At 42.9% G+C, this 23,267-nt stretch overlaps 2 protein-coding genes across 10 annotated transcripts; both read left to right on the top strand.

The window, feature by feature from the left end:
- The first annotated feature begins 1,665 nt into the window (after positions 1 to 1,665).
- TMC7 (transmembrane channel like 7) lies at positions 1,666 to 17,756 on the top strand. 2 transcript variants are annotated; one of them, XM_030483298.1, is made up of 16 exons: positions 1,668 to 1,806; positions 2,017 to 2,266; positions 4,415 to 4,563; positions 4,905 to 5,072; positions 5,252 to 5,337; positions 5,854 to 5,999; positions 6,621 to 6,768; positions 8,205 to 8,375; positions 9,782 to 9,939; positions 10,811 to 10,928; positions 11,472 to 11,569; positions 11,858 to 12,041; positions 12,792 to 12,922; positions 13,191 to 13,346; positions 14,770 to 14,848; positions 16,620 to 17,756. In XM_030483298.1, the coding sequence occupies exons 1-16, from the start codon at positions 1,752 to 1,754 to the stop codon at positions 16,677 to 16,679; spliced, it is 2,157 nt and encodes a 718-aa protein (XP_030339158.1). In that variant the 5' UTR covers positions 1,668 to 1,751; the 3' UTR covers positions 16,680 to 17,756. The 2 variants fall into 2 exon arrangements, 1 of the variants encoding a protein (XP_030339158.1); XR_003991006.1 differs by lacking the exon at positions 12,792 to 12,922 and having other exon boundaries at positions 1,666 to 1,806.
- Positions 17,757 to 18,045: 289 nt separating this feature from the next.
- On the top strand, positions 18,046 to 22,746 carry COQ7 (coenzyme Q7, hydroxylase). 8 transcript variants are annotated; one of them, XR_003991211.1, is made up of 7 exons: positions 18,087 to 18,187; positions 18,344 to 18,543; positions 18,965 to 19,079; positions 19,186 to 19,325; positions 19,958 to 20,191; positions 21,276 to 21,472; positions 22,151 to 22,746. XR_003991211.1 is itself a non-coding variant. In XM_030484600.1 (6 exons), the coding sequence occupies exons 1-6, from the start codon at positions 18,109 to 18,111 to the stop codon at positions 22,226 to 22,228; spliced, it is 681 nt and encodes a 226-aa protein (XP_030340460.1). In that variant the 5' UTR covers positions 18,046 to 18,108; the 3' UTR covers positions 22,229 to 22,746. The 8 variants fall into 8 exon arrangements, 3 of the variants coding, with proteins under 3 accessions (XP_030340460.1, XP_030340459.1, XP_030340458.1); XR_003991210.1 differs by having other exon boundaries at positions 18,091 to 18,187; positions 18,341 to 18,543; positions 21,404 to 21,472; positions 22,151 to 22,160; XM_030484600.1 differs by lacking the exon at positions 19,958 to 20,191 and having other exon boundaries at positions 18,046 to 18,187; positions 21,404 to 21,472.
- Positions 22,747 to 23,267: the final 521 nt, after the last annotated feature.

The following is a 23,267-nucleotide window of genomic DNA, read 5'->3' as shown; positions in this document are numbered from 1 at the left end:
GGAACCAAAATCACCTTTGTAAACGGGCTTCGCTGAGGTGTCCCACTCTGGTACAAACAAGCTGATCCTGCATGCTCCCAAGCTGAAGCCCAGCCCAGCCCAGCCTCTTGGAAGGGCAGCAGATAGTCATGCTGCAACAGCCTTTCCTGTACAAAAAATCCCACCTGGAAAAGATCATCCTGGATATCTGTGAAAAGGAGAAGGCAAAAGCAGTAGGCTTGAATTCCCGCTCTTTTCACTCTGAAGGCTCTTCAGAGTGACTTATTGAAGGATGAGGGCAAGTTATAGCTTATTTTCATGGAAAAATAGCTGAAAAACCATGTTAGTTACATTGTACAAGCACAAAGGCAAGAACACCTACAAATTGTTGTTGGTGTTTTGTTTTGGTTTGGGTTTTATTTGTTGTTGTTTGGGTTTTTTTGAACTAGTTCAGAGCAATAAGGAAGCACCTGTGCTTTAATTCCTTGTCTCTGTATTTCCCAATTCCCCTTAAGATATATGCCTCCTCTGCCAGTAATACATCAATTTACTGACCATCAACATGTACTTTGAGAACTTACATTTTAATCAATAACACTTTATGGTTTTATTATGAAAACTGATGAACAACACAGATTCTTACTGCTAATAAAGCAATTCCAAAGTCACATGCCTGAGCTGATCACACATAGGGAAAAAAACTTGAGGTGACCAGCTCTAATGATGAGAGATCTAATGATGATTTATCTTTAGAAGTGGATGAGTGGATGAGGAATGTTCAGAAAAATCTGGTTACTGATTTAACTACCAGTAGAATACAGTAAGAAAGGCTAGAAATGCTTTCTGTCCCCTCTCCCCATCCAATACTGTTGAAAGTACTGGAAGTTCCATTTTCTTTTTCATCATATGTGCTGTTATTTTCACACTAAAGGCAAGAACTATTCAAAGAAGTAAGTCTCCCGGGGATGTTTACTACAACTTTAGACAAATACCATCCTGTCAGATGGAAAAAGAGATCCAAGCATCTACTAACTTTGTTTGCTTCAGTTTATGCCCAGTTTTCACATTCAAGGGTAAAGCTGTGCTCTTTCCACTGCAGCTGATGTCACTGGGCCCAGTCACTCAGAACAAACTAGGGAGTGTGGGCCTGTGACCCAGCAGGAGTTGACCAAATATCAATTTTTAAGAAGTTTTTACAATACCCAACACCAGCACGGACATTTTATAGTAACAGAAGTCATTGAAACAAAGCCTATTTGTAAGCCAAACATCTGTGAGAGATGACGGGCAGGCAGAACACCCCACAGCCCTGCCCATGGGGTGCTTGAGCCTTGCCTCATTCTAAGGGAGGGAGTGCTCTGCTAGTCACGTTTCTTCATGGCATTTTTAAAGAAAGCCCTGGGTAACAGGAATAAAAAGACTCTGATGTCCTAAAGACGAACCTATTGTTTAAGCCTACAAGTTTAAGGATACAAAGCAATGCCGCCGAGGGAGGGCGGCCAGGCGCAAGCGGGAGCACCTCACCAAGCGTAGGGGCACCTCAGCCCCTACCTCAGAGGCTCCCCCCCTCACACCAGGGCTCCCGCCGGAGGACCCAGCGCGGCGCGGTTACGGGCGCCCCCTGCGGGCGAGGCGCCCCGGGGTAGGCGGCCCCAGCGGGGAACCTCGACCCGCCCCGCCAGCGGCTCCGGCTCGCCGGCAGCCGCCGCCCCACAGCCCCGCCGGCTCCTAACGCCCGGAAACAGCGGCACCGCGGCTTCCCCCGCGCAGACATGAGCGGGCTCGGGGCCGCCTCGGAGCCGCCGGGCTGGCGGCAGGGCAGCAGCGGTAAGAGCGCGGGGAGGTAGATACCGAGCGCCGCGGGGACGGAGCACGCACCGGCGGGCGCCCGCGGCAGGTGGCGGGGGCAGGAGGGGTGGACGAGCGGGAGCGGCGCTGCCCTCCCTCGGCGCGGCGGGGTCCCGGGGGGCGGCCGGGCCGGGTGCCATGTTGTGGCGAGCCCCGCGCCGGAGCCCCTGCGCTTCCTCCCTCTCGCAGAGGTCTTTGCTCCTGAAGAGACGCGCGCCGCCGCACCTGTGGGTTTCCTGCAGCAGCTGCCCAGCTACCAGTCGGCGCGGAGGCGGCGGAGCGCGCCCGGCGGGGGCACCCAGGAGCGGCGGGCGGCCCCGCAGGGCTCCGTGAGGCGCCGCGGGTCTGAGGCCCGGGGGCCGGAGCGGGAGGAAGACGACCAGGCGGCTCGTCCTGCGAGGGAGTACCCCTTGAGCATCGCGGAGAAGAGGAGATTGAGGTAAATCTTTACACTTGTTTTCTCTTCTACTTTTTAGTTACCAATTCCTGACCACAACACGGGTGGGATGGAATGCTGAAGCAGAATTGGGCTCGTCTGTGTCTGTTTCACGCTGTGGCATGTGGTTTTGAGCAGAAGTTGCCCAAGGTACTCATGCCACATGCGGCAGGCTCCGTGTGTCACCTCTGGCTGCAGGATCGTGGCCGGGTGCTCTTGGCTGCAGGATGGAGTAGCTGACTGAGGGGAGGAATAGGTTGAATTGGGAAAAATGAGTCAAAACTGGGAATTACCTGCAGCAGCCAAACGCGTTTTGCATTGGCTTCTTTTTTTTTTTATTATTATTCTTGCCTCAGGGTTATGTGCTTTTAAGGGTCACTGTGGCTTATCTGTCGTCAGCGACCCGCTGCTGCTGTGTGAGTGCTGCTGCAAGTCTTCCCCGCAGTTCTTCCAAAATACATTGCGCCCTCTCTGGTGTGGCTCAATACAGGTGGAAAGAACCCTTTCAGGACGATTTCTTCCTTTCCCCGCCCCCGTTCCCTACCCTTTTTAAATTGCTCTTTGCTGTGAGCTGTAAGCAGTTCCTGCCTCTCTAGTAGTTACCCACAGGAGGGAGGGAATTGCAAAGAGCGTGCTTTGTCCCGCCTGTATTTCTCTGCTTGTTGTCTCATGTCTTACTGCTAGGCTGAAAGCTCGCTTGAGGAGAGAGGTTACAGTATGTATTTTTACATTATCAGGCAATGGCTGCACCTTTAAATCTCCTACCTTTTAGTTGTGGTTATGAACCAGGAGAGGGCTGAAAGTACGATTATTGTTCTCTGGTGCTCCACAGAGAACAGTAATAACTCTCAAGAGCAGCAGGAAATGAGTTGCACCCTGACCCTGGAGTTAAGTTTAACCCTACAGCCCGTACACAAGGAAAAGCAGATGATTTAGGTCATGGTACAGGAAAGTGCTCGACACATTGAATTTTTGTTTGAAGTTGTGTATCAAGAAAAAGGAACTGCAGTCCTGTGGCTATGGTGCGTGTTAGGAACAGAGGTGGGATATCCCAAGCTTGTTTACGTGTTTTAGCGCTGAGAGATTCTGGTGGGGCTTCTTGGCACTTCTGTGGATCAGCAATCTGTGTGCACTGTGCAGCAGCTGCCAACACAAAATGCTTGATACAAATGTCCTGAAAGCTGAACACTCAACTTCTGTAACACAGATGAATATGCAGCCCACGCCCCTGTTTAAAATGCAGACCAAACACGGGGCAGATAGTTTTCCAGCGTCTGTCTAAAACACTACATGCTGCAGCCTGTAGTTTCGGCAAAGTGAAATCTTTTGAGAGTAGCTGTATTTGAACTTAAAAATGAGGTCATCTGTTGCCTCAGATGTGTGTTTGATTGTTGTGCATAGGGTTAATTTGGCTTTCTGCCAAAATGCCAATTTTACTTTCAGCCAAGAAGGATATGGAAACTTTATCAACGTACAGCACCCATGGCATTGGCATGGCAGTCAGGCACACACTTCGGTAGGGTAGTGTGTGAAGGCTTTTCTTCAAACTATGTTTCTGGGTGGTTTTGTCTGGTTTTAAGGCTTCTTAAAAGAAAAAACCATAATGCAAACTTTTATTACTTCCCCCTCCCCATGTTGATATTTCATTCTGATTTTGAGATCTGTGAATTTTCTGCAAGAAAAGAGAATAAGATTCTATTTTGAACAGCTGTATTTATAACATTAGAAGAGGAAAGCTAAATATTTTAGAGAATTTTTTTAAGAGCCTCTTGGTGAAGATGCTCTCTCTTCAGATCAGATTTTTTCAGGAAAGAATCTTCTCTTCCTTTCCCAGCCATTTGTAAACATGAAATCATTAATGGCATCTTTCCTGAGATCCCACCAGAAGTTCAGCTACATATTTTTCCTGTGTTTGTCCTGCTATTGTCAATAGGATTTTTTATGTTTTCTGCAAGAGGACTTGCTGTATTTGAATTAACTTGATGTCACAGTTACACTAGCTGTCCCCATCTGTTCCTCCTGGTAAGCTATTCTAACTATTAGCACTGTGCTGTCCCTCTGAAGGCTACAAGCACGCTCCATTGTGCCTCGCCCTGTTACATGTTGTGAAAAAGTATTTCTTGTGCTCAGTAACTATTTCTTGACTCCTAGGGACTGGCAGCAGGCCGATACAAAATATTTATCTGGGTGGAAGCAGTGGAAAAGAGCCAGCAGCAAATCGGTGAAAAAAGTTCTCAATGAAGCGAAGGAGTTGTCATCTTACCTGCAGCTTTGGCGACGTGATATTCACAGCATAGAAGGTATTTATTGTCTATTGTCGATTTCTCATCTTTAAAATTGCTTCTGTTATTGGTAATTTTACATGTGTAAGCATAGTTTCAGATATAACTGTATGTGTTTGAGAAGTTACCTTATTGTTGCTGATGTAAAATCCATGATGGGGTAAAAGGAAGTATATTGGAGAAAATTATGAAAAAGTCACATTTTCATTTGAGTTATATTGCTAAAAGCCTGCAGAACTTCCAACTAGCTTTAGTAATGTTTATTCAGTTCACTCAATATATCTGAAATAATAATCTGCTCCTTCTGTATTTTCAATGATTTTATCCTAATTATTGGCACGTGTTTCTTTTATTCCTAGGGAAATTCGGCACTGGCATCCAGTCCTACTTCTCCTTCCTGCGTTTTCTGGTCCTGCTGAATTTTGTAATTTTTATCCTGATGTTTAGTTTTGTTACCCTTCCCAGCATCATTTCCAAATATGAAATATTCAACAGTACATTTGCTAAAATTCCTCCACAGAACACAGGTATCTTCTCTATGTACTGCTGTTGTTTGGGAGATTCCCCTTTTCTGTCAGCTTTTCCTCCACCTCTCAGGACAAATAAATGCTTTTATTAGAAGAACTTGCCATGTTTGAATCAACTTTATCTTGCAGTTTTATGGCCATTACTATTTGAGTGACATGTTTTGCCTTTCTGTTTACAGAGGCTCACTGCACAGTTTATACACCTAGTGGTAATAAGGGACTTGTTTCCTTCTATACTTACCTCAAAGATTTGCTCAGTGGCACTGTAAGTAATTAGATATTTTATTTCTTTTTTAAGTTTCTGTGTCTCCCATAATGTGAAAATATTTTACGTGGGGGAATGAAGCTTTGATGATTGTGAAAAATGACAAGGCATGTGCATCACTGAGGTAAAATTAGCCTTTATTCTCTGTGAGAAAGGGAGTTCTCAAACTGACTTCTACTGTATGTCCACAAGCCTGGTTGGCCACATGCTACAGCCTCTCCTCCGCAGCTGCCAAGCGTTACATATCCTGTAGTACACTGCCTATTGTGCTCTCTGTGTAGGGTGTCAGTGTTCTCATCATAGAGCTCTTTGATTGGAGAGGGGAGGGATTTTAAGCACTGTGTGTTACAGTTTGGTAGAGGCAGTAGCAGTATTTAGAAGTATTTATGTTGTAGCTTTCTGGGCATCCAAATAGTAATTTTAAATTCACAAAATGATTACTTAATTTCATGTTGAATATAACTGGGCAGTTTTTGCTACTGTTACAAATTCTATTTCAACTTCATGTTTTCACAGGGGTTCCTTGAAGTGACAAGGTTGTTTTATGGCTATTACACAATAGATGCTGCATGGTTCAGTATCCTGAGGTACAATTTGCCACTAGCATATCTGCTGGCTACATTTGCCTACCTTGCATTAAGTTTCCTCTGGATAATAAAAAGGTAAAGATGTTGGTGTAGTTTAGGTATATATTTCCTGCTACCTGTTGCACAGTTGACATTGCATTTTTGCCTGTGAAGAACATACTGCATTCTAGAGCTGTTTTATATGGAAATGGAGAATCTTTTGCTTGAGGATAGCAGTGCCACAGTAGCCTTTGTTGGGGAAACTAAGCCAGCAAAATAAATAGAAATAAGTTTGAAGTATTAGTTTTTCATATGTATGCATACATATAAATAAAAGACCCTCAACTATACAGTAGTTGTAGGAGGATTTTCTTTTGGGGTTTTTTGGTGGTTTTGGTTTGGTTTTTTGCCATCTCAGTTTCCTGAGCCAGCTCTTTGCAGTGTCAGATGATTGGATAAGAGGAGAAGGTATGACTGTGGCTAAGTGCAGAGGGGAGTAACCTGTGTCAGTCATGGCTTCAGCTGGCTTTGGTTGCTGCAGAACCTCACACTGAAAGCATCCCAGAGACTTGCTGATAGAAAGCAAGTGTGGTTTTTGCTCATGGAGGGGAGAGTGTCATTTAGCCTTTGAACCAGCTTGCTTGAGGTGTGTTCTTTTGTTTCTTTTTCTGTGGATTAAGTATGTCTTTTCATGAATGAAGTTGCATTTTTCTTTAGGTCTGTGGAAGGATTTAAGCAGAACTTGGTGCATGATGAAGACCAGTTTCAGAGTTATTGTAACAAAGTCTTTGCAGGCTGGGACTTCTGCATTACAGATCCAAATGCAGCACGGCTAAAACATCGCAGCTTGCTATATGAGCTCCAAGTGAGTAACTTTGATTTCTCTATGATTAAGGTTAAATATAGCTTAGATGGCTAAAAAAGAGGTGTTTAATTTTACAGATAGTGGAATAAGGATGAAAAGGATTGAAGTAGTTTGTATTGGGGGCAGGGCAACCCACATCCTCTTATGTGCTTTCTGGGTAGCTAGAATTGTGGTGCAATGGCCCTTCCCCCGTCCACCGGGGACTGAAGCCAACCTGTTAACTGCTTATCTAACTCTTCCTCACGTTCCAGTCCTGCTTCCTGTGTTTCTACATAACCCAACAGGAAAAGCTATCTAAGCTGTGGGCAAAATCCTGTACTGTTGGGAATCAGTCTGAGTATTCTGGGTTATAAGTCTAAAATGTGGTAGGCAGTGGTTTGGGGAGGAATAAAATTCAAATGGTGCTCTTCATACAGTCTGAGAGCATTGTTGCAGAAGATAAAGAGATACTGAAAGGTTTTCACTAGATGTCTTTGACACACATGCACATACAAAATGCTGATGCACCTAACAGATTTCCCAAATCATAAAGCTCTCTGAAAAAGAGGGACTGAAAGTATTTTTCTGGTGAAACCAGTACCACCTTTTTGCTCTCCATACAGTGGAAGCAGAGATTTGTGTAGTAAAATAACTACCTTTGAAAAGAGACTTCCACTTCAAACCACAAAGCAGTAATTACAGATTTCATAAATTACAGTGAGTTGTTTTCTGCTCTAGTAATTCACAGTCTGCTCTGACTAATTCACAGTCATCTTTTTTATCATATAATCAGAGCCTCCTTCACTTACCACACTTCTGCCTCTAGAACTTGCACCTTGGGAGAACTTCCCCTTCATATTACTGTTTGGAAATAAGTCCTCAGAAAATACCTGGATAATCTGTGGGTTTGCTCAGGTTAAATTGCTTTCACAGATGATACTGTCTTCTCACATCAGCTAAGGTGAATATATCAAGTTTACATGACAAGCAGTTCAAGACCGTACTACTTTATCTCTGTGCCATGCCTCAATTTTCCTTCACAAAGAGTAGGAGAAGGAAGCTTGAGTGAGGGCTGGTTACCTACCTGCAGAAGTAAAGAGATGAGTGGGCTGATACACACATTTCAGAGATTAGTACCAAGCTGTCTGAGATCAGTCTGTCACAATAAAGAGGCAAGTTGTCTTTCAGTCCTTAAGGAGATACATTACCGATATAGTAGAGAGAAGAGGATGACGAGACGCTTGTTTTTGGCTACAGGGCCCTCAGCCCTGAACACACAGGGGCTTCCACTCTGCATGCACCTGTTTGCGTTGATGAAGAGGCTCTCTCAGTTGAGTGTGCTCAGGCAGGTGGTGGAGTGACCCTCTTACAACAGGCTATGGATTTGCACATCCCTGAGGTAGCAGACAAGTGGTGTGTGCTGCACCAGAGAACTACTTATCCTTTTTGTTTTTCAGACAGATTTGGAGGAAGAAAGGCTGAAGCGAAAAATAGCTGACAGGACAGTGAAAGAAAAGCTGCGCATCTACTCTTTGAGAATATTTATAAATATAATTGTCCTTGCAGTTTTATCAGGATGTTTTTACTCTATTTCTAGAGCAACTGTTTTCTCTCAAGAAAACTCCAATGTAAGTATCAGGCATGACACTAGGACAGATTCAATCGGGGCTGGTGATTACAGCAAGAGGAACTATTGTGAAAGATTCAAGTATCTTAATATAGCACCTTTCATATGAGGGATCTGAAAACACTTTCTACAGTGTTAGAATTATTTTAGTAGGAGAGAGTGAGAAAGATCGAGAACCATGTGCATAAAAAACCAGAGTTTGATGCAGAAGCTTTGTTGTTGTGTGCCTTGGAGCTAATGCAGCTGAAAGAAAAACAGCCCTCACTTTCCTTCTCATGTAACTGTTCTCACCTCACTGTGATCTGCTAGTACAAGACTGTGATGTGCTAGTACAAGCTTTGTATATCGGGGCAGCAAACTGACTGAGGGAACTGATCCAGTTAAAACAAACTTCATTGTGATCAGTTTCTTGATCTGGTTCACTGCTGAGTTGCAAAAATGAACAGCAAGGGAAGGAGAGAATAAAGATTATAATCTGTATTGCAGCTTGAGTTACAGCTACAGGAAGGCTTTGAACACAGAGCACTTTGCAGAAGAAAAGGTTCGTGCATCGGTAGTGGAAAGAATCAGGTTAGGTGGGGTTGTTTACCCCTGGCAGGACGACCAGGTGGGAAGAATGGTTCAGAAACAGAACTCCAAGAGCAGACAACAGTTTCAGCAGTTTCTCAGCATTAATTGATTTCCCTGTAGGACCCCAGGGTTTATTTAGCCTGATACGAATCAGGATCACAGTTTTCTCTCCAGTCTGTTCGTTAGTGATGTGAGGGGCACTGGCTGTACATGGGGAAAGTTGTACTCATGGTGAACCTAATTCTTAACTTCTGTAAACTGCCAGGGTTGCAGATAGAGAAGCAGGAAATGGGGACTTGAGAAGTGCTTGTGTCAGAGGTATTGTTTGAGGGCAGAGGAGGATAGCACAACACTGAACATCTTGAAAAACAGCTTCACTTACTGTGAGCTTTATGTATAAGGCTTGATGTCTTAACTTGGCCTAAATGAGTAGGTAGAGGAGCTTCTTAAGATGGTAGAAAATTTAGGGGGGCTGCTTGGCACCATTGCAAATAACTTGAAAGTGCCTGCACTTCGACATAGGTAAAAAAACCTGGTAGCCTTAGTGCTGGATTAGACAACATGGTCTTCAAACAGAAGCTTTGAGGAAGCACAGAAATACTCTTATCTGGAGGTAGAGAGAGTTACTGGTGAAGGGAGCAGGGTGTGTAGCAGGAAACTGCAGGGATACATAGCAGTAGTCAGGCTTGTAGTTCCAAATACAGATGGAGAGTGAAGACGGTAAAAGATGCTACCTGAATCCTGGGTAGGAGAGGCTGGTGGGTAGCTGGAGAGAGCACAATGTCAGGAAGGTGTGTTTTTCTGAGTATTATCTTTCTCTCATCTTTTCTTGTACAGGACATCAGCAATGTGAACTTCCAGGCTAATCTCTTAGTGCAGTATTTGCCTTCCGTGACGATCACATTGGCCAACTTCATTGCTCCTCAGATCTTCTCATTTCTGATCAGATTTGAAGATTACTCACCAGCCTTTGAAATCAGGCTGACACTCCTGAGGTAAAAATATTTTTATTGTGGCCCAGAATGTTTCAACAACTTGTTCTTAGTAGGTTGTAAGTACTGTAAACATTCAAATCTCAAGAAGTGCTGGAGGGCCCAGGCACTGCAAGCCAAGCAGGCATTGTTTGACTTGGGTTTAGTTGGAAACTTTAAATCTGCAAACAATCTCCTGTTTTGCTGACAGTACAGCACAGTCAGTCCCCTTTAGCTCTGTGATCTGGACATCTTCGACACCCTGACATAGTCAGTAGAGAAGCTGTGGCTCCAGAGCTGTGGATTCACACCGCTTTGTGTGCAGCAGTTCCTTGAATGAGCAGATGTGCATGTACAGCAGTGACTGAAACACAGTTTTGCTCAAGGCAGAAGTTAAAAGTTTTGGGCTAAAAGGCGCTTCAGTGTGAGAGCATGAAGAACTGACATTCGGCAGCTTAAGGCAGTAAGATCCGGGTTGAAGCATCTGAATTCCTCAAGCCCCAGTGCTTTGTATTTCTGATTTGGCTAAGTGCCTCTGAAGGCGTGAAGCCACGTGAGGAAGAAATGCTGCATGCAGAGTTGTTGCCTGGCCTCTCAAACTGTACTTGAAAGAATTGCAGCCCATTGCAGCATCAAGATCTGCAACTGAAATGGCTGATCTAGAAACAGTACTGAGAAAAGAAATGAGGGACTCTAGCCTACATCAGGGAAGGTGAAAAGCAATTTAACTTACTACTAATGAAAGAAATGTGTTTATCATCTATCTGGCTGTTCCATTAAAGCTCTGGTTGACCCCTTTGTGCTTCAAGCCTTACTTGGACTCCTGTGCAAGTTGAGCCAAGTGTTAGAATGACTTTTTTGGCAGGTTTGAAGTTAGGTTTTACCTTTCTTCCAGGTGTGTCTTTGTGCGGTTGGCCAATATCGGTGTTCTCTTGTTCTCGCTGTGGAGTCAGATCTCCTACTGTGCCACCGACGAGTGTAAGGCCTGTGGATACAATTACGAACTCTATCCTGTAAGTAGATTTATCTTAGTCTTTAATCATCTGAACTTGTGAACAGAGATTTGTTTTCCATGAGACTTGCTTGTCTAGAGGTATTCAGAATCAGACCTGGGGTTGCCATTCATGTTATACCTGCTCAGTGCAAATCAGTACAGTTTTTATGTATAACTTTTCTTTGTCTAAAACTCTGATTAGAATTACTTCAGGGGGATGTATTATCATTTATATGATATACTTTCTGACTACCATAAGGATTGTTTGAGGTAGCTCTGGTTTAGAGATAGTTGTGTTACTGCCTTTTGCTCCAGTAAGACAAATGGTCTTTCCTCAAAAAAAGCCAACCCAAAATCAAAACCAAATGAAACCCAACAAAACAAACCAAAAGCTCAACACGGAAACCCTGAAACACTTAAACATTTTAGAAAAGGGAGTTAATACAGCTGGAACGTTATAGTGTTATGTGCCTGAGATGTTTGTTGCTTTAGTGATTGACAGATTTATTTTTCACTTGTTATTGAGCTCCTGATCTTTTTTTTTCCTGACTTGTTTTTATAGTGCTGGGAAACTGAGGTTGGGCAAGAAATGTATAAGCTGATGATATTTGATTTTATTATAATTCTTGCTGTGACCCTGTTTGTGGACTTTCCTAGAAAGTAAGTATCTGCCTTTTGAGCATACTTTTGCAGATGACATATGAAACAGTTTTCTTTTTTTCCCTGTTACTAATTCCCCATGTTTCCAGGCAAGCTACCAGTTTTAAAATAAAACATAAACATATTTCTGGTGGCTGTGTATTTTTTTATATTTGAGTCTTTTCTTTCTTCAGACATTTTTATGTTGTCTAATGCTTAAATGCTAAATATTTGTGTGTTCCAAATGTGTTAGAATTCAGCTAAGCTTTATGACTTCAATTTAGACCTAATGATATTCTTTGGTTTTAGGTTGTTAGTTGATCATTGCTCTTGGAAGCCAGTTCAGTGGTTTGGATTGCAGGAATTTGGAATTTCTGACAATGTCCTGGGAATCGTTTATGGGCAAACTATCTGCTGGATTGGAACCTTCTTTTCACCACTTCTCCCTGCAATAGCAACTATAAAGTACTTCATCATCTTTTACATTAAAAAGGTAATGAAGGTCTGTGGTAAGCAAACTAAACTGAGCACATCTCTGTGGGTTTTGTAATACAGATGTGCAGTTGATATAAAACAAACAGAACCCCTAAAAACACCCAAGGATGTGGTGTACTGGAAATGAGGTAATGGCATTCCATCTTCTGTAGGTTTTTTAAGAGAAGGTAGAATTTTTAATAAAACATTTTTGTGTAATAAAGCTGTATTGTAAGTGTTTATAATGCTTTTCTGCAATAATCTATTTACTAGCAACGCAGCTTAGAACTTAGACAAAATTTTGCCAAGCTGCTAAAGATTTGGAAGCATAATGGAAGATCCGAGCTGGGTCAGATGCTCAGGAAGTGATTTCTGCATATCAGAAGCTTTGCTCTGTGACACAGCTCCTCCTGTGCATCAAGCTCTTGCCAATATTTTAGCTCTTATAAGAGGGGATGTATCCAGTGAAGATGTGGCAAAACAAAGCTGGCAGCTGTGCCATGGGTCATACAACAAATGTCAGTTGACTGTGCAAATGTATGAGGCCGTCTGGATCAAAACCTTGCTTGAAATAGGAGACACTGACTTATACCAGAATGTAAAGCGTTCTTGCCTTAGCCCTCTTCAGTCCATATACCTCAATGAAAGGATGGTTACGTGATAGCTGGTAGCATATCTGTGAATAGAAAATTCGTTTGGTGGGGAAAGGATACTTGGATCTATGTATATAGATGTACTTCTAACAGTCTTGCTCACTTTCCCTCTTCAGATCAGTTTGATACGCACATGTAAACCTTCAGCCAGGCCTATCAGAGCATCAAGTTCCAATTTTTTCTTCTTGGTGGTGCTGTTGATTGGGCTCATCTTGGCTTTTATTCCTTTGGGAATAAGCATAGCATAGTAAGTGACAATTTAACTTCTATGAATTTGATACTTGTTCTGAGGTTGTCAGTTTCCTAAAAAGAGACACACAACTTTGGGATGATAAATTGGAATAAAATATATAGTGAATGATAAATGAAACTATAACCTGGTTCATATAAACAAAAATCACAGTTTTAAAGACAAAGGACACTTTTACCCCATGGGCAAAATGGTGCTGGGCTTGTGTTGGATTATTTTATCTTTACATTTTGGTGTAGCATCTCCTGTTCTGTTTCTTTGACAGTATCCCCTCCTCCAAGGCATGTGGGCCGTTCATGAGTTTTAACACTTCATGGGAAGTTGTTCCAGACACAGTACTTGGTTTTCCAACAGGTCTGCAGCAGGTCATTTATGGCATAGCATCAGAAGCCTTTGCAGTGCCTTTCTTTATGGTCATTTGGTGAGTGCTGTGGAGACCTAATTCAGTCATGCAGCTGCATGGTTCATTGCCTTCCTTACTGAGCTGATACCAAGCAATTATTAGACCAGATTTTCCATCTGCAGTCAAAAGTATCAAAGCCCACATGAATCCTCAGCTCATGTGTTGACGCTCATTAGCTTTATTCCATTTCCTCTTGCATGTCCCATATCCCACACTCGTCTTTCTCAAAAGTGTTAACTGTGAATCATTCTGCAAATTAGTATTTTAAACCTTGTGATCACAAATCCTATCTGCAAACCTTGGTGTAAAAAACCCCACAACAAACCACCCCCTCAAAACAGTAACTCTGTAAGATAAAATCAGTGTTGAACCATAGAATTTTTAAGGTTGGAGGTCACATGTAGAGATCATCTAATCCAAACCTTCAGTTCAAAAAGTAAAGTAGGTGCTCAGGAATGGTGTCCAGATAGATTTTGAGATCTCTGAAGATGGGAGAACTCCACAACCTTTTTGGGCAACTTGTTCCAATGTTTGGTCACTCCTGCAGTAAAAAAGATTGTTGTTTGGGCTTTTTTTCCCCTACATTTAAATGGAATTTTTTGCATTTCAGTTTAACCCAACTGTTTTCAGATCTTGAAGCCTTGTTACCTGATACTTTCTACACTTGAGAGACCATGCAGTTTATTTCAGACTGCACCCAACCCTTTCTTCCATAACACATGTTTATGTGTTCTCCTGAACTGAACATGTTATTGTGTGCACAGGAAATACCAATTCCTCTTTTTTCCTTTTTCTTTTCTTACTTTATCATCAAGCCTATGTAAGAAGTGGAGGATGATTTGCACTGCTACCCTACTACTTACTATTTGGAAAAGAAAATATGTAATTTATATAGGCATTTGTGCTATCATAGTTCTTGCTGCTGCTCATCATCATTTGATGCACTGTGGATAATCTGAGTCACAGATTACATCTGGAATATGTGCTATAAGAAATGGCTGCAATTCTGATCTGTGGCTGCTTACCATAGTTAGAAACTACAATGGGAGTAAAGAGTTGCTCCAGTGAAACCTCATTAAACTTAATTTCTGAGGAGCAACCCCCTCATACCTACACTTTGAGCAGGGCAGGAGCTGGCAAGTCTAGTGAGAGCTATTGGAACACAACTTGTAACATCTGGAAAGCGGCCGTGCCTCTATGACCCCTCACACTCTGTCCCTGCTTGCTGGCAGCACAAATTTCTGAGCAAATGCTTTTGAGCAGAGCTATGCCCAATCTACCCCAGCTGTGTATTGATTTCTTTATTTTATATTTTCTCTCCAGCAGCTTCTTATCTGAAGCAAATGCACAAACTGATAGTTCCTCCAGTCTGTAACAGTCTTTTTCTGACTAATTCTGTTTTGCATGATGCTAAGACACAGTGTTGGTTTGTTGTCTGCAGCCTTGTTATGTTCTATTTTATGGCCTTGGCTGGAGCACACAAACGAGTGGTTGAGCAGCTGAGGGAGCAACTGGTTATGGTAAGATTTGACCCACTTTTCTGTACCCCTAAAGTTTTCTTTGTTATGTCAGTAGTTGGGCATGCAGAGGGACACCAGTTTTCATGATCTTCTGGATACTTAGTGTTTGCACAGACAATGAAGAATGTTTTGCAAATTACACAGGAAAAATAACCAAAGAACTATAGTATTTCTCAGTCTAGTTGGTTTTCTTGGGTGTCAGCTGCACCTGCAGCAAGGTCTGATTATATCAGGCAACATACATGCATGAGAGATGCCTCTGAGAAGCAGTCTTCCTGTTCTTTATCTGTTGTCTTGCTTAAATCCACCCATCTGCACAGGTTTTTTTCTGCCAAACAAGAACCTGAATCTTGCGTTTCTTGTCCCCTCCACGATCTCACACAACCCCCACCTCTATTTCCTTCTCCACTGTCACGAACAGGCACCCAACTCCCTACCCTTCTGTCGTGGTTTAAGCCCAGCCAGTAACTCAGAACCACATAGTAGCTCACTCCCCCGCTTCTTCCCTCCCAGCTCCTGGTGGGGTGGGGAGGAGAATCGGAAGAATGTAAACCCCGCAGGCTGAGATAAGAACAGTCCAGTAACTAAGGTATAATATAAAACTACTACTACTACCACCAATAATAATAATGACAAGGGAAATAACAAGGGGAAAGAATATAAAACTAAAAAGGGAGGAAAAAAAACCTCAGTAAACACAAGTGATGCTTAGTACAATTGCTCACCACCTGCCGACCTGTACCCAACCTGCACCGAGCAGCGATCTGCCCCTTCCAGGTGACTCCCCCCCTGTTTATATACTGGGCATGATGTGCTGTGTTACGGAATACCCCTTTGGCTAGTTGGGTCCTGTGTTTGCTCCCTCCTGGCTTCTTGTGCTCCTCCTCACTGGCAGAGCATGAGACTGAAAAGTCCTTGGTCGGAGTAAGCATTGCTTAGCAACAACTAAAACATGGGTGCGTTATCAGCATTGTTCTCAGACTAAAGCTGAAACACAGCACTGCACCACCTACTAAAAAGGAGAAAAATAACTGTTACAACTGAACCCAGGACACCTTCCCTCCAGCCTGATGTTTCTGCTGCTTCATGTCTGGTCTTATTCCCCAGGGCAGGTCCAGCACTGCTTGCAGCAGGTACTCAGAGTGGAGCAAGTCACCACTAACTAGTTCTTCACAGAACAGTGCCAGCGGAGACATGCTTCTTTGTGGCCATCATAAGCTACTGCCATGCTTAACCATGTTTATATACCGTGGTCTGTCAAACTCTGCTCTAGTCAGAACTTAGCCTCACTAGTAAGTCTTCTCACTTTCTTAGGAAACAGCCCTTTTCCTGGTATGTGCTTCTTTTAGATACAGTATTTAACGACCCGTCCTTAGAAAAACACTGTGCTGGGGAGAGCTTTTTGACAAGGAGTATAGGAGCAAAAGCCTTGCTGCTTTTTCAAGGGTTCCCAAATCAGTTAGGAATTCTGAAAATTCTTTCATGCTTTTTATTTTGTTTGGTCACTGTTCTTAAGCTTCTTGGAACTATGGGTTTAAGTTTTTACGTGTGCGAGCTGCTTTTACTAGGCTCAACATAGAACTGTTAATGTGAGATAGATGAAGCCAAGACTATAATAAACTTTAAATTGTTCAGATAGTCGAGAGTGTGTTGGGAGTCACTAATTAAAGTGCAGTGAGGTGAGTGCACCAATTGATTTCTAATAAAGAAATGAGCTGTTCATAGAAAACTTCTGTTAATCTAGAGCATACTTTTTATTCTGTCTTTCAAGGAGAGTCGTGACAAGCTGTTCTTAATCAGGAAGATAACAGAAGCTCAGAGGTGTCCTTGAAAACCACAAAAAGCCAGAAGAACTTGACTTCTCCAAACTCACAGAACCGCTAGATAAGAGTAGAAGCATCTGCAGCACCTAAAAACTGAGCAGCTGACTGGCACCCTGGCACTGCGGTCTGTGTAATGGACACCTGTGGTCTTAGTCTTGATTGTGCTAGTGGGCCTTAAAGTCTCCAGGACTGGAAATTTAGCTAATTTATACTGTGCTAGACCTGTGCAAAAAATTGTATGGTAGGACGCTATTGCTGCTACAATGTCAGGGTTGTTGGGGTTTGATAAGTCTCTATTTTTCAGGGTATTGGGGTAAAATGTGATCAGAACTGAAACTCTGTTAAAGAACTTTGTACTGTTTCTACAAATTATGCCTTAAATCAAGCCAAAGCAAAAGAGGAACATATGTCAGTATTTTGAAATACTGCATAGGAGAAGAAAATACATCATGGGTTTGAAATCAGATTTCTAAATATTTTCAGAGGAGAGACTTTGATATTTATTTTGCTCTGAAAGAGCAAGTGCAGTTGAACACTGGATAACTTCACACAAGGGCTCAGAGAAGACAAGTTGATAAGAGAATGCTGGGAGTTGGAAGAGACCACCAGCCAGGCCAGTGAGCGGGGACAGCCATTGCTCAGGTACCAGCCTCACTGCTGTGGAGTGCCTTTTTTGTTGTTTCAGTGTGTTAAGGCATTATTACTTGTGTTTTATTCTTGTACAAACATCCTGACTACTGTTCTCTTTGTTTTAAAATGTGAATATTGAGAGTTAAATTATAGTTTGGAAATACAGCCTTCAGAAACTTATGTCAGTACCCTTCAAATTCACATTTCTTTTCTCTTAAATGAACTACAGGAGCTGCGTGATTCTGAGAGAATCCAAGTAGACCACTACCTTTCCTTTATTTATAGATTGTGTTTAAGGACTTCCTGTACAGGGTTGTGTTTAAGACTTGAAACGTGCAGTAGTACACTGTTAGTTAATACGTGAGAGACTGTTCTTTTTATAACATGTTTTGGAATGTTTTCTGTCTTCATTTTAATGAAATTATATTGTAAAATAATAATTTATTGGACGTTGATGTCTGGTGGTGTGCAGATTAGTTTGCTCTGACTCCGGGTGCAGCCTCGGCCCGCTCTGCAGAGGCCGCCGGGGCCCGAGTCCCCTCCGCGTTCCCCCCCGCCCCGGCCGGCACCTCCACGCCGCTAGGGGCGCCTGTGCCCGCAGCGCCCCGTAACACCTCAGCAGGTCGCCCCGCCCCCGTTGCCATGGCAGCCAGGGGACGCCGGCCCTGACTGACAGCTCTGCTGTCCAGTGCAGCGGCGCTGGGGAGCAAAGGGGAATCGTGATAGGGCGGGATGGCGGCGGGAGGCGGCCCGCGGTGATGACGTTGCGCGCTGCGACGTGCCGGAGGAGGTGTCGGGGTCGGCGGGATGGTGGTGTGTCCCGCCGTGGCGGCTCCGGCTGTGCGGCGCTCGCTGGGGCAGTGCCGGCCCCTGCGCTGCGGGGCGGGTATGGGCTGGGCTCGGCTCGGCTCCCGCGCCTGCCCGACCACCCCACAACCTGTCGGGGTTCCGCCTCCGGCTGCCCGGCCCCGCGGGTGGCAGCGCCCGGCTCGGACGGGGGCCGGGCCCGGCAGAGCTCGAGTCACCGTTGTCTCTCCAGCAGGTCCGCGGGGCACATGGGCTCTGTCCGGCGGCGGGGGGTCCCTCCGGCTGTGCAGCACGCGGGCGAGCCTGGAGGGCATCAACAGGCCTGTCATCGACCGCATCATCCGGGTGGACCACGCCGGGGAGTACGGGGCAAACCGCATTTACGCAGGGCAGATGGCCGTCCTGGGGAGATCGAGCGTGGGACCCATCATCCAGGTTAGTGGACCTAAGAGCGGTTGCTGTGCTTGTGTTTAATCTGCATTTGATTAACAACCGACGGATGAAGTTGAAAAGTGGCAGTTTTTTGTGGTAAGATAGCTGTCTATCATCTAAACACTTTCAAACGTGTGCAGTTTATGAAGAGTGGTGGAATTACTTGATAAGGGAGTCACAGTACTACAGCTACTTTAGTGTTGTCACGAAGAATTACTTTGCAAATATATTTTATGTTGTCTTTTTGTAACTATCCTCATCTGGCCTTCTTGACCATTAACTCTTTGTAATGTGATTAGTGTTACCTTTGCAATGAAAGTGTGAGTGGCTCGAGCCATTTTGGTTTTCTCTATGTTTAGTAGTTTTATTGGACATGCTTAGCTTTCCTGGGTTTACACTTCACTGTGATCTGCCTCTTTTCCAGCAAATGTGGAATCAAGAAAAAGACCACCTAAAAAAGTTCAATGAACTAATGGTTGCGTACAGAGTTCGACCTACTGTCTTACTGCCTTTTTGGAATGTAGCAGGTTTTGTTTTAGGTGAGTTTGTGGTGTTATTGTTGTTTTGTGAAGTCTTCAAACGGTGTAAATTGTTTGCATTGCTTCAGGTTTCATTGTTGCCATATGTTTGGTACCACAATCACAGGGGCTGGAAGTGCTTTGCTTGGGAAGAAAGGAGCAATGGCTTGCACAGTGGCAGTGGAAGAGAGTATATCAGATCACTACAACAACCAGATCCGAACGCTTGTGGAAGAAGATCCAGAAAAGTACAAAGAACTATTGCAGGTATTTAAGTATGACTTAAAAAATAGTTTAGCAAACTCATTAAATTATCTAACGTGACTTTAGTCTTTTAAAATAATATGTTCATAGAGTTTGCAGTAGGTCTCTTTTTGTTTTATCACTTGGAATGCTGAAGGCAACAGAAACTTTTAAGTTAAAAGGATGTTTTATCTGTCAGCAGCACTACGTTGATCAGCACCAAAATTGGTTGGATTAGCTTCAGCATGGTTTCAGTAATTCAGCCTTTCCCTTTTGACTGGGACCTATGCTTTAGTTTTGATTAATTTTAATTGAAAGGAAGGGTTTAGAAGGGAAACAAAAGGAGAAAATAAGATTGTGTAGTAACACTTTTCTTATAATGGCTATGATTATACAGTTAGAATAGAATATCTCGGTTGGAAGGGTCATATAGTGATCATCTAGTCCAATTGCCTGACCAAATCAGAGCTGACCAAAAGCTAAAGCACATTATTAAGGGCATTGTCCAAATGCCTCTTAAACACTGATAGGCTCCGACCACCTCTAGGAAGCCAGTTCTTCTATTTGACCGCCCTCTTGGTAAAGAAATGCTTTCTGATGTCCAGTCTGAACCTCCCCTTTGAACCATTCCCATGTGTCCTATCACTGGATCCCAGGGAGAAGAGCTCAGCACCTTCTTCACTTCACCTCCTCAGGCAGCTGCGGAGAGCAGTGAGGTCACCCCTCAGCCTCCTTTTCTCCAAACTAGACCAGCCCAAAGTCTTTAGCTGCTCCTCACAGGACATGGCTTCCAGCCCTTTCACCAGCTTTGTTGTCCTCCTCTGAACACAGTCAAGCATCTTCACATCCTTCTTAACCTGTGAGGCCCAGAACTGCACACAGTACTCCAGGTGAGGCAGCACCAACACTGAGCACAGCGGGTTAATCCGCTCTTTTGAGCAGCTGGTCATGCTGTTTGATGCAGCAGGATGTGTTTTGCTCTCTTGGCTGCCAGGGCACGCTGCTGTCTTGCACTGAGCTGGCTGTTGACCAGCACCCCATTCATGTTCTAGCCTTGAATACTGTTCAGAGTATGTAAGGAGCAACTATTTTTAAGCTCTGCAAGAAAATTATTTCCCAAGTATTTTGGGCATCGAATTAGGCCTCATTCTTTTAGAGTATTTGTGGGAGACTGACCCGTTTCCACATGCAGCACATTGAGCTCATTTGTGCTCTGCTTGGCAGGAGCTTGCTTTAGGGTGTGCGTGTTGATTTCCAACTTTGCTGATTATCTGTATGTTCAGTTGTGCATAGTTTAACATATAGTAGCCAAATCTGGTTACTCTGAACTGTCTTCTTCTTGTAGAAATAGCACCTGAAGTAACCCAGGTTGTGCTGACACAAGCAGCCTTGTGCATGTTTCTCTTGAAATACTGCCCCTGGAAATAAAGGCTGTAAACTGAGAGGACACAAACTAAAGAGGAAAAAGCGAAGCAGCAAGGTTATTCACAGTTGACAGTATGAGGAGGACCAGGGATGAGACCAAAAGCAATGCAAACCTGTTGAGTAGAGACAGTGCTTGGGTGTCTGTAGATGCTGAGCAGTTCAAGCAAACATAGTCATGCAGGCACCTTGAGAGAAAATTCTTTAAACCTTTTTGCCCCAATTGGAAAATTAGAAGAGGAAAAATAGTGTTATTTAGAGTATGCTAGAATGGACAAAAGCCCTGTTGGCTTACAGGGAAACACTCTGGCAAGGCAGGGACCTTAATTTCATTATCTAAATTGTCAGAATAATTTGTATGTATGAAACTAATTAGCGTTACAAGTTACTACAAGTATAGGTTTTCTTGAAACAGCGAAGAGATTAAAATATTAAATTTAAAATATTAAAATAGCAACTTGTTTTTTAACGGCTTTTTTTGAGAATATTAAAAGATCTTTAGGTTTGAGGAATGCTGTAAACTATTCCTTTTTTGTTGAATTTGACATGCAGGTCTTTGAGAAGTTTTTGAGAGACATGGGCCTCAGATGCCTCCAATGGTCAGCAGCTTATAGTTTTGTATACTGGCTGCCTTGATTTCTCTGTGAAGTAGACTTGCTAATTAACTGCTATTTTTAAAGATAATAAAGCAATTTCGGGATGATGAACGGGAGCACCATGACATTGGCATTGAGCACGATGCAGAAATGGTAAGTGCAATGTTAACTAATCGGCACTGTTAGCAAGGATGTAGATGTGGTATTCTCATCTTCCTCACCTAGTGACTGTGGTGTAGTTCTTTACTTGAGAGGTAGAAAATATGGTGCTTGATACTCTTTCCCAAAGATAAGTATAAGAAAGCACTGCATGTTGTGGCTTTCTAGAACAGAATTGAACCTGTTGGAACTCATGTCAAGTGTTCAAGTAATTGTGTGTTCTTGAGAGGTGTCCTCTGCACAATTTTTAATTTAATTTTTAGATTAAATATTTTTGAGGATAAGGCTAATAAGTGTTATCCGTAGAGCTGGAAACTTGAGGCATCATCTTGGTAGATGAACACAGCCATGTTAGGAAGTGTGAAATACTGAACTAAATTCTGTGCTCCCTTGAATACTGTATGAGGAATGTGTGACTTTTCCCCTTTTTTCTCTCTCGACTTATATTTGTGGAGAAATGGAAACATTTTGCAAAGTTGATAGTTTTTAATTTAGTTTGCTCTAGGGTAGATTAGACAACAAATGCAGGTGGGGTTTGGTGGGCTTTTTTATGTGGTTTTGCTTTGTTTTGGTTTTTGTTTTTTTAGATTATGCTAACTATTCCTTACGACAGTGTGGTTCAAACAAAACACTTCATCAGATGTGTTTAATCTTTTCTTCTTTGTTTTACAGGCACCAGCTTATTCAGTTTTGAAGACAGCTATACAACTTGGATGCAAAGCTGCAATTTTTTTATCAGAAAGAATTTAGTTATATTTTCTATGATGTCTGTGGCAATAAACTGTGACATGAAAGTATATGGAAACTGTGGAGGACTAATAGTTATTTTATACAGCCTTTTAAGATTTGCTTCACCGAGCACCTGATTCAGCCATCCTTTGTCACATCGAGTACCTGTGCGAAAGGTATCAATGTTAAAGTTGGTTGAGGTAAATGTAAATGAAGATGTCGTAATTGGGTCTGTATGAACTAAACCTCCTTATTCTGATACTGTTCACAAGGTGGCAGCAAAATATGTATGTGTATACATGATTTATAGATATAATATGTGCGTATATATACACACATCAAAATGATAAATAGGCTCTCTGTTGCCTCCAAATTTATATGTACTTGAAATAAGCTGGAGCTCATTCAGCTCATTTTAAAGTGATTAATACTGACTAAGTAGGATATTTTTGAGTTGTATTTTCAGGGTAAGTGAAGCACTAGTAAGTATTTCTTTTCAGTCTGTCTTGAATAAAGATTGGTATTATAAGATTTTCATTCGAAGACTTGTTTTGTTTTGGGTCTTTTTTCGGGTTTAATTATTTAAGTAGATTTCTTCTTCCTTTGTGGTGGTTGTTGTGGGATTTTTTTGTTGGTGGGTGGTTTTGTTTCTGTTTTTGTTCGCTTTTTTTTCCCCTGCCTGTGTGTGTAAGGAGTTGATCCCTGATATAAAGCTGGTGGAGAGAGCCACTTGGAGCACATGTGGAGTTGCACTTAATACTCTGTTAGAGCTTTCAAGTTGATAATGCTTTGCCTCTAGTCTTCAGTGGCTCTTGAATAGACACTCTTGCTTCCTCAGTGTTCACACAATTTCCCCACGCTTTTTGCTGGCATCCTGGCATGGAGCAACAGAAATAAAAAAAGGCAAAGTTGTGCATGGCTGTTCTGTTGAGTGCTGATTGGAGATGTTAGAAGTACAGTGATGGAATGAGAATGTCTTGAACTCGTAGGGATGAAAGGGACTTCATGCAAGATTGCATCTCTTGTTCTTTATGTCTTTAAGAACATCCTAACCATTCTT

This window comes from Strigops habroptila, chromosome 4, assembly GCF_004027225.2.
Source record: "Strigops habroptila isolate Jane chromosome 4, bStrHab1.2.pri, whole genome shotgun sequence".
Taxonomy (NCBI): Eukaryota; Metazoa; Chordata; class Aves; order Psittaciformes; family Psittacidae; genus Strigops; species Strigops habroptila.
The sequence above is the reverse complement of the archived record's forward strand: the minus strand, read 5'-3'. Positions and strand labels throughout refer to the sequence as shown.

Coding starts and splice junctions, on each gene's coding strand:
- COQ7 (XM_030484598.1), top strand. CDS start 18,109: ATGGTGGTGTGTCCCGCCGTGGCGGCTCCGGCTGTGCGGCGCTCGCTG. Junction 18,544..18,964: donor GCGTGGGACCCATCATCCAG/GTTAGTGGACCT, acceptor CCTCTTTTCCAG/CAAATGTGGAATCAAGAAAA. Junction 19,080..19,185: donor TGTAGCAGGTTTTGTTTTAG/GTGAGTTTGTGG, acceptor CCACAATCACAG/GGGCTGGAAGTGCTTTGCTT.
- TMC7 (XM_030483298.1), top strand. CDS start 1,752: ATGAGCGGGCTCGGGGCCGCCTCGGAGCCGCCGGGCTGGCGGCAGGGC. Junction 1,807..2,016: donor CTGGCGGCAGGGCAGCAGCG/GTAAGAGCGCGG, acceptor TCCCTCTCGCAG/AGGTCTTTGCTCCTGAAGAG. Junction 11,570..11,857: donor TTTGTGGACTTTCCTAGAAA/GTAAGTATCTGC, acceptor CTTTGGTTTTAG/GTTGTTAGTTGATCATTGCT.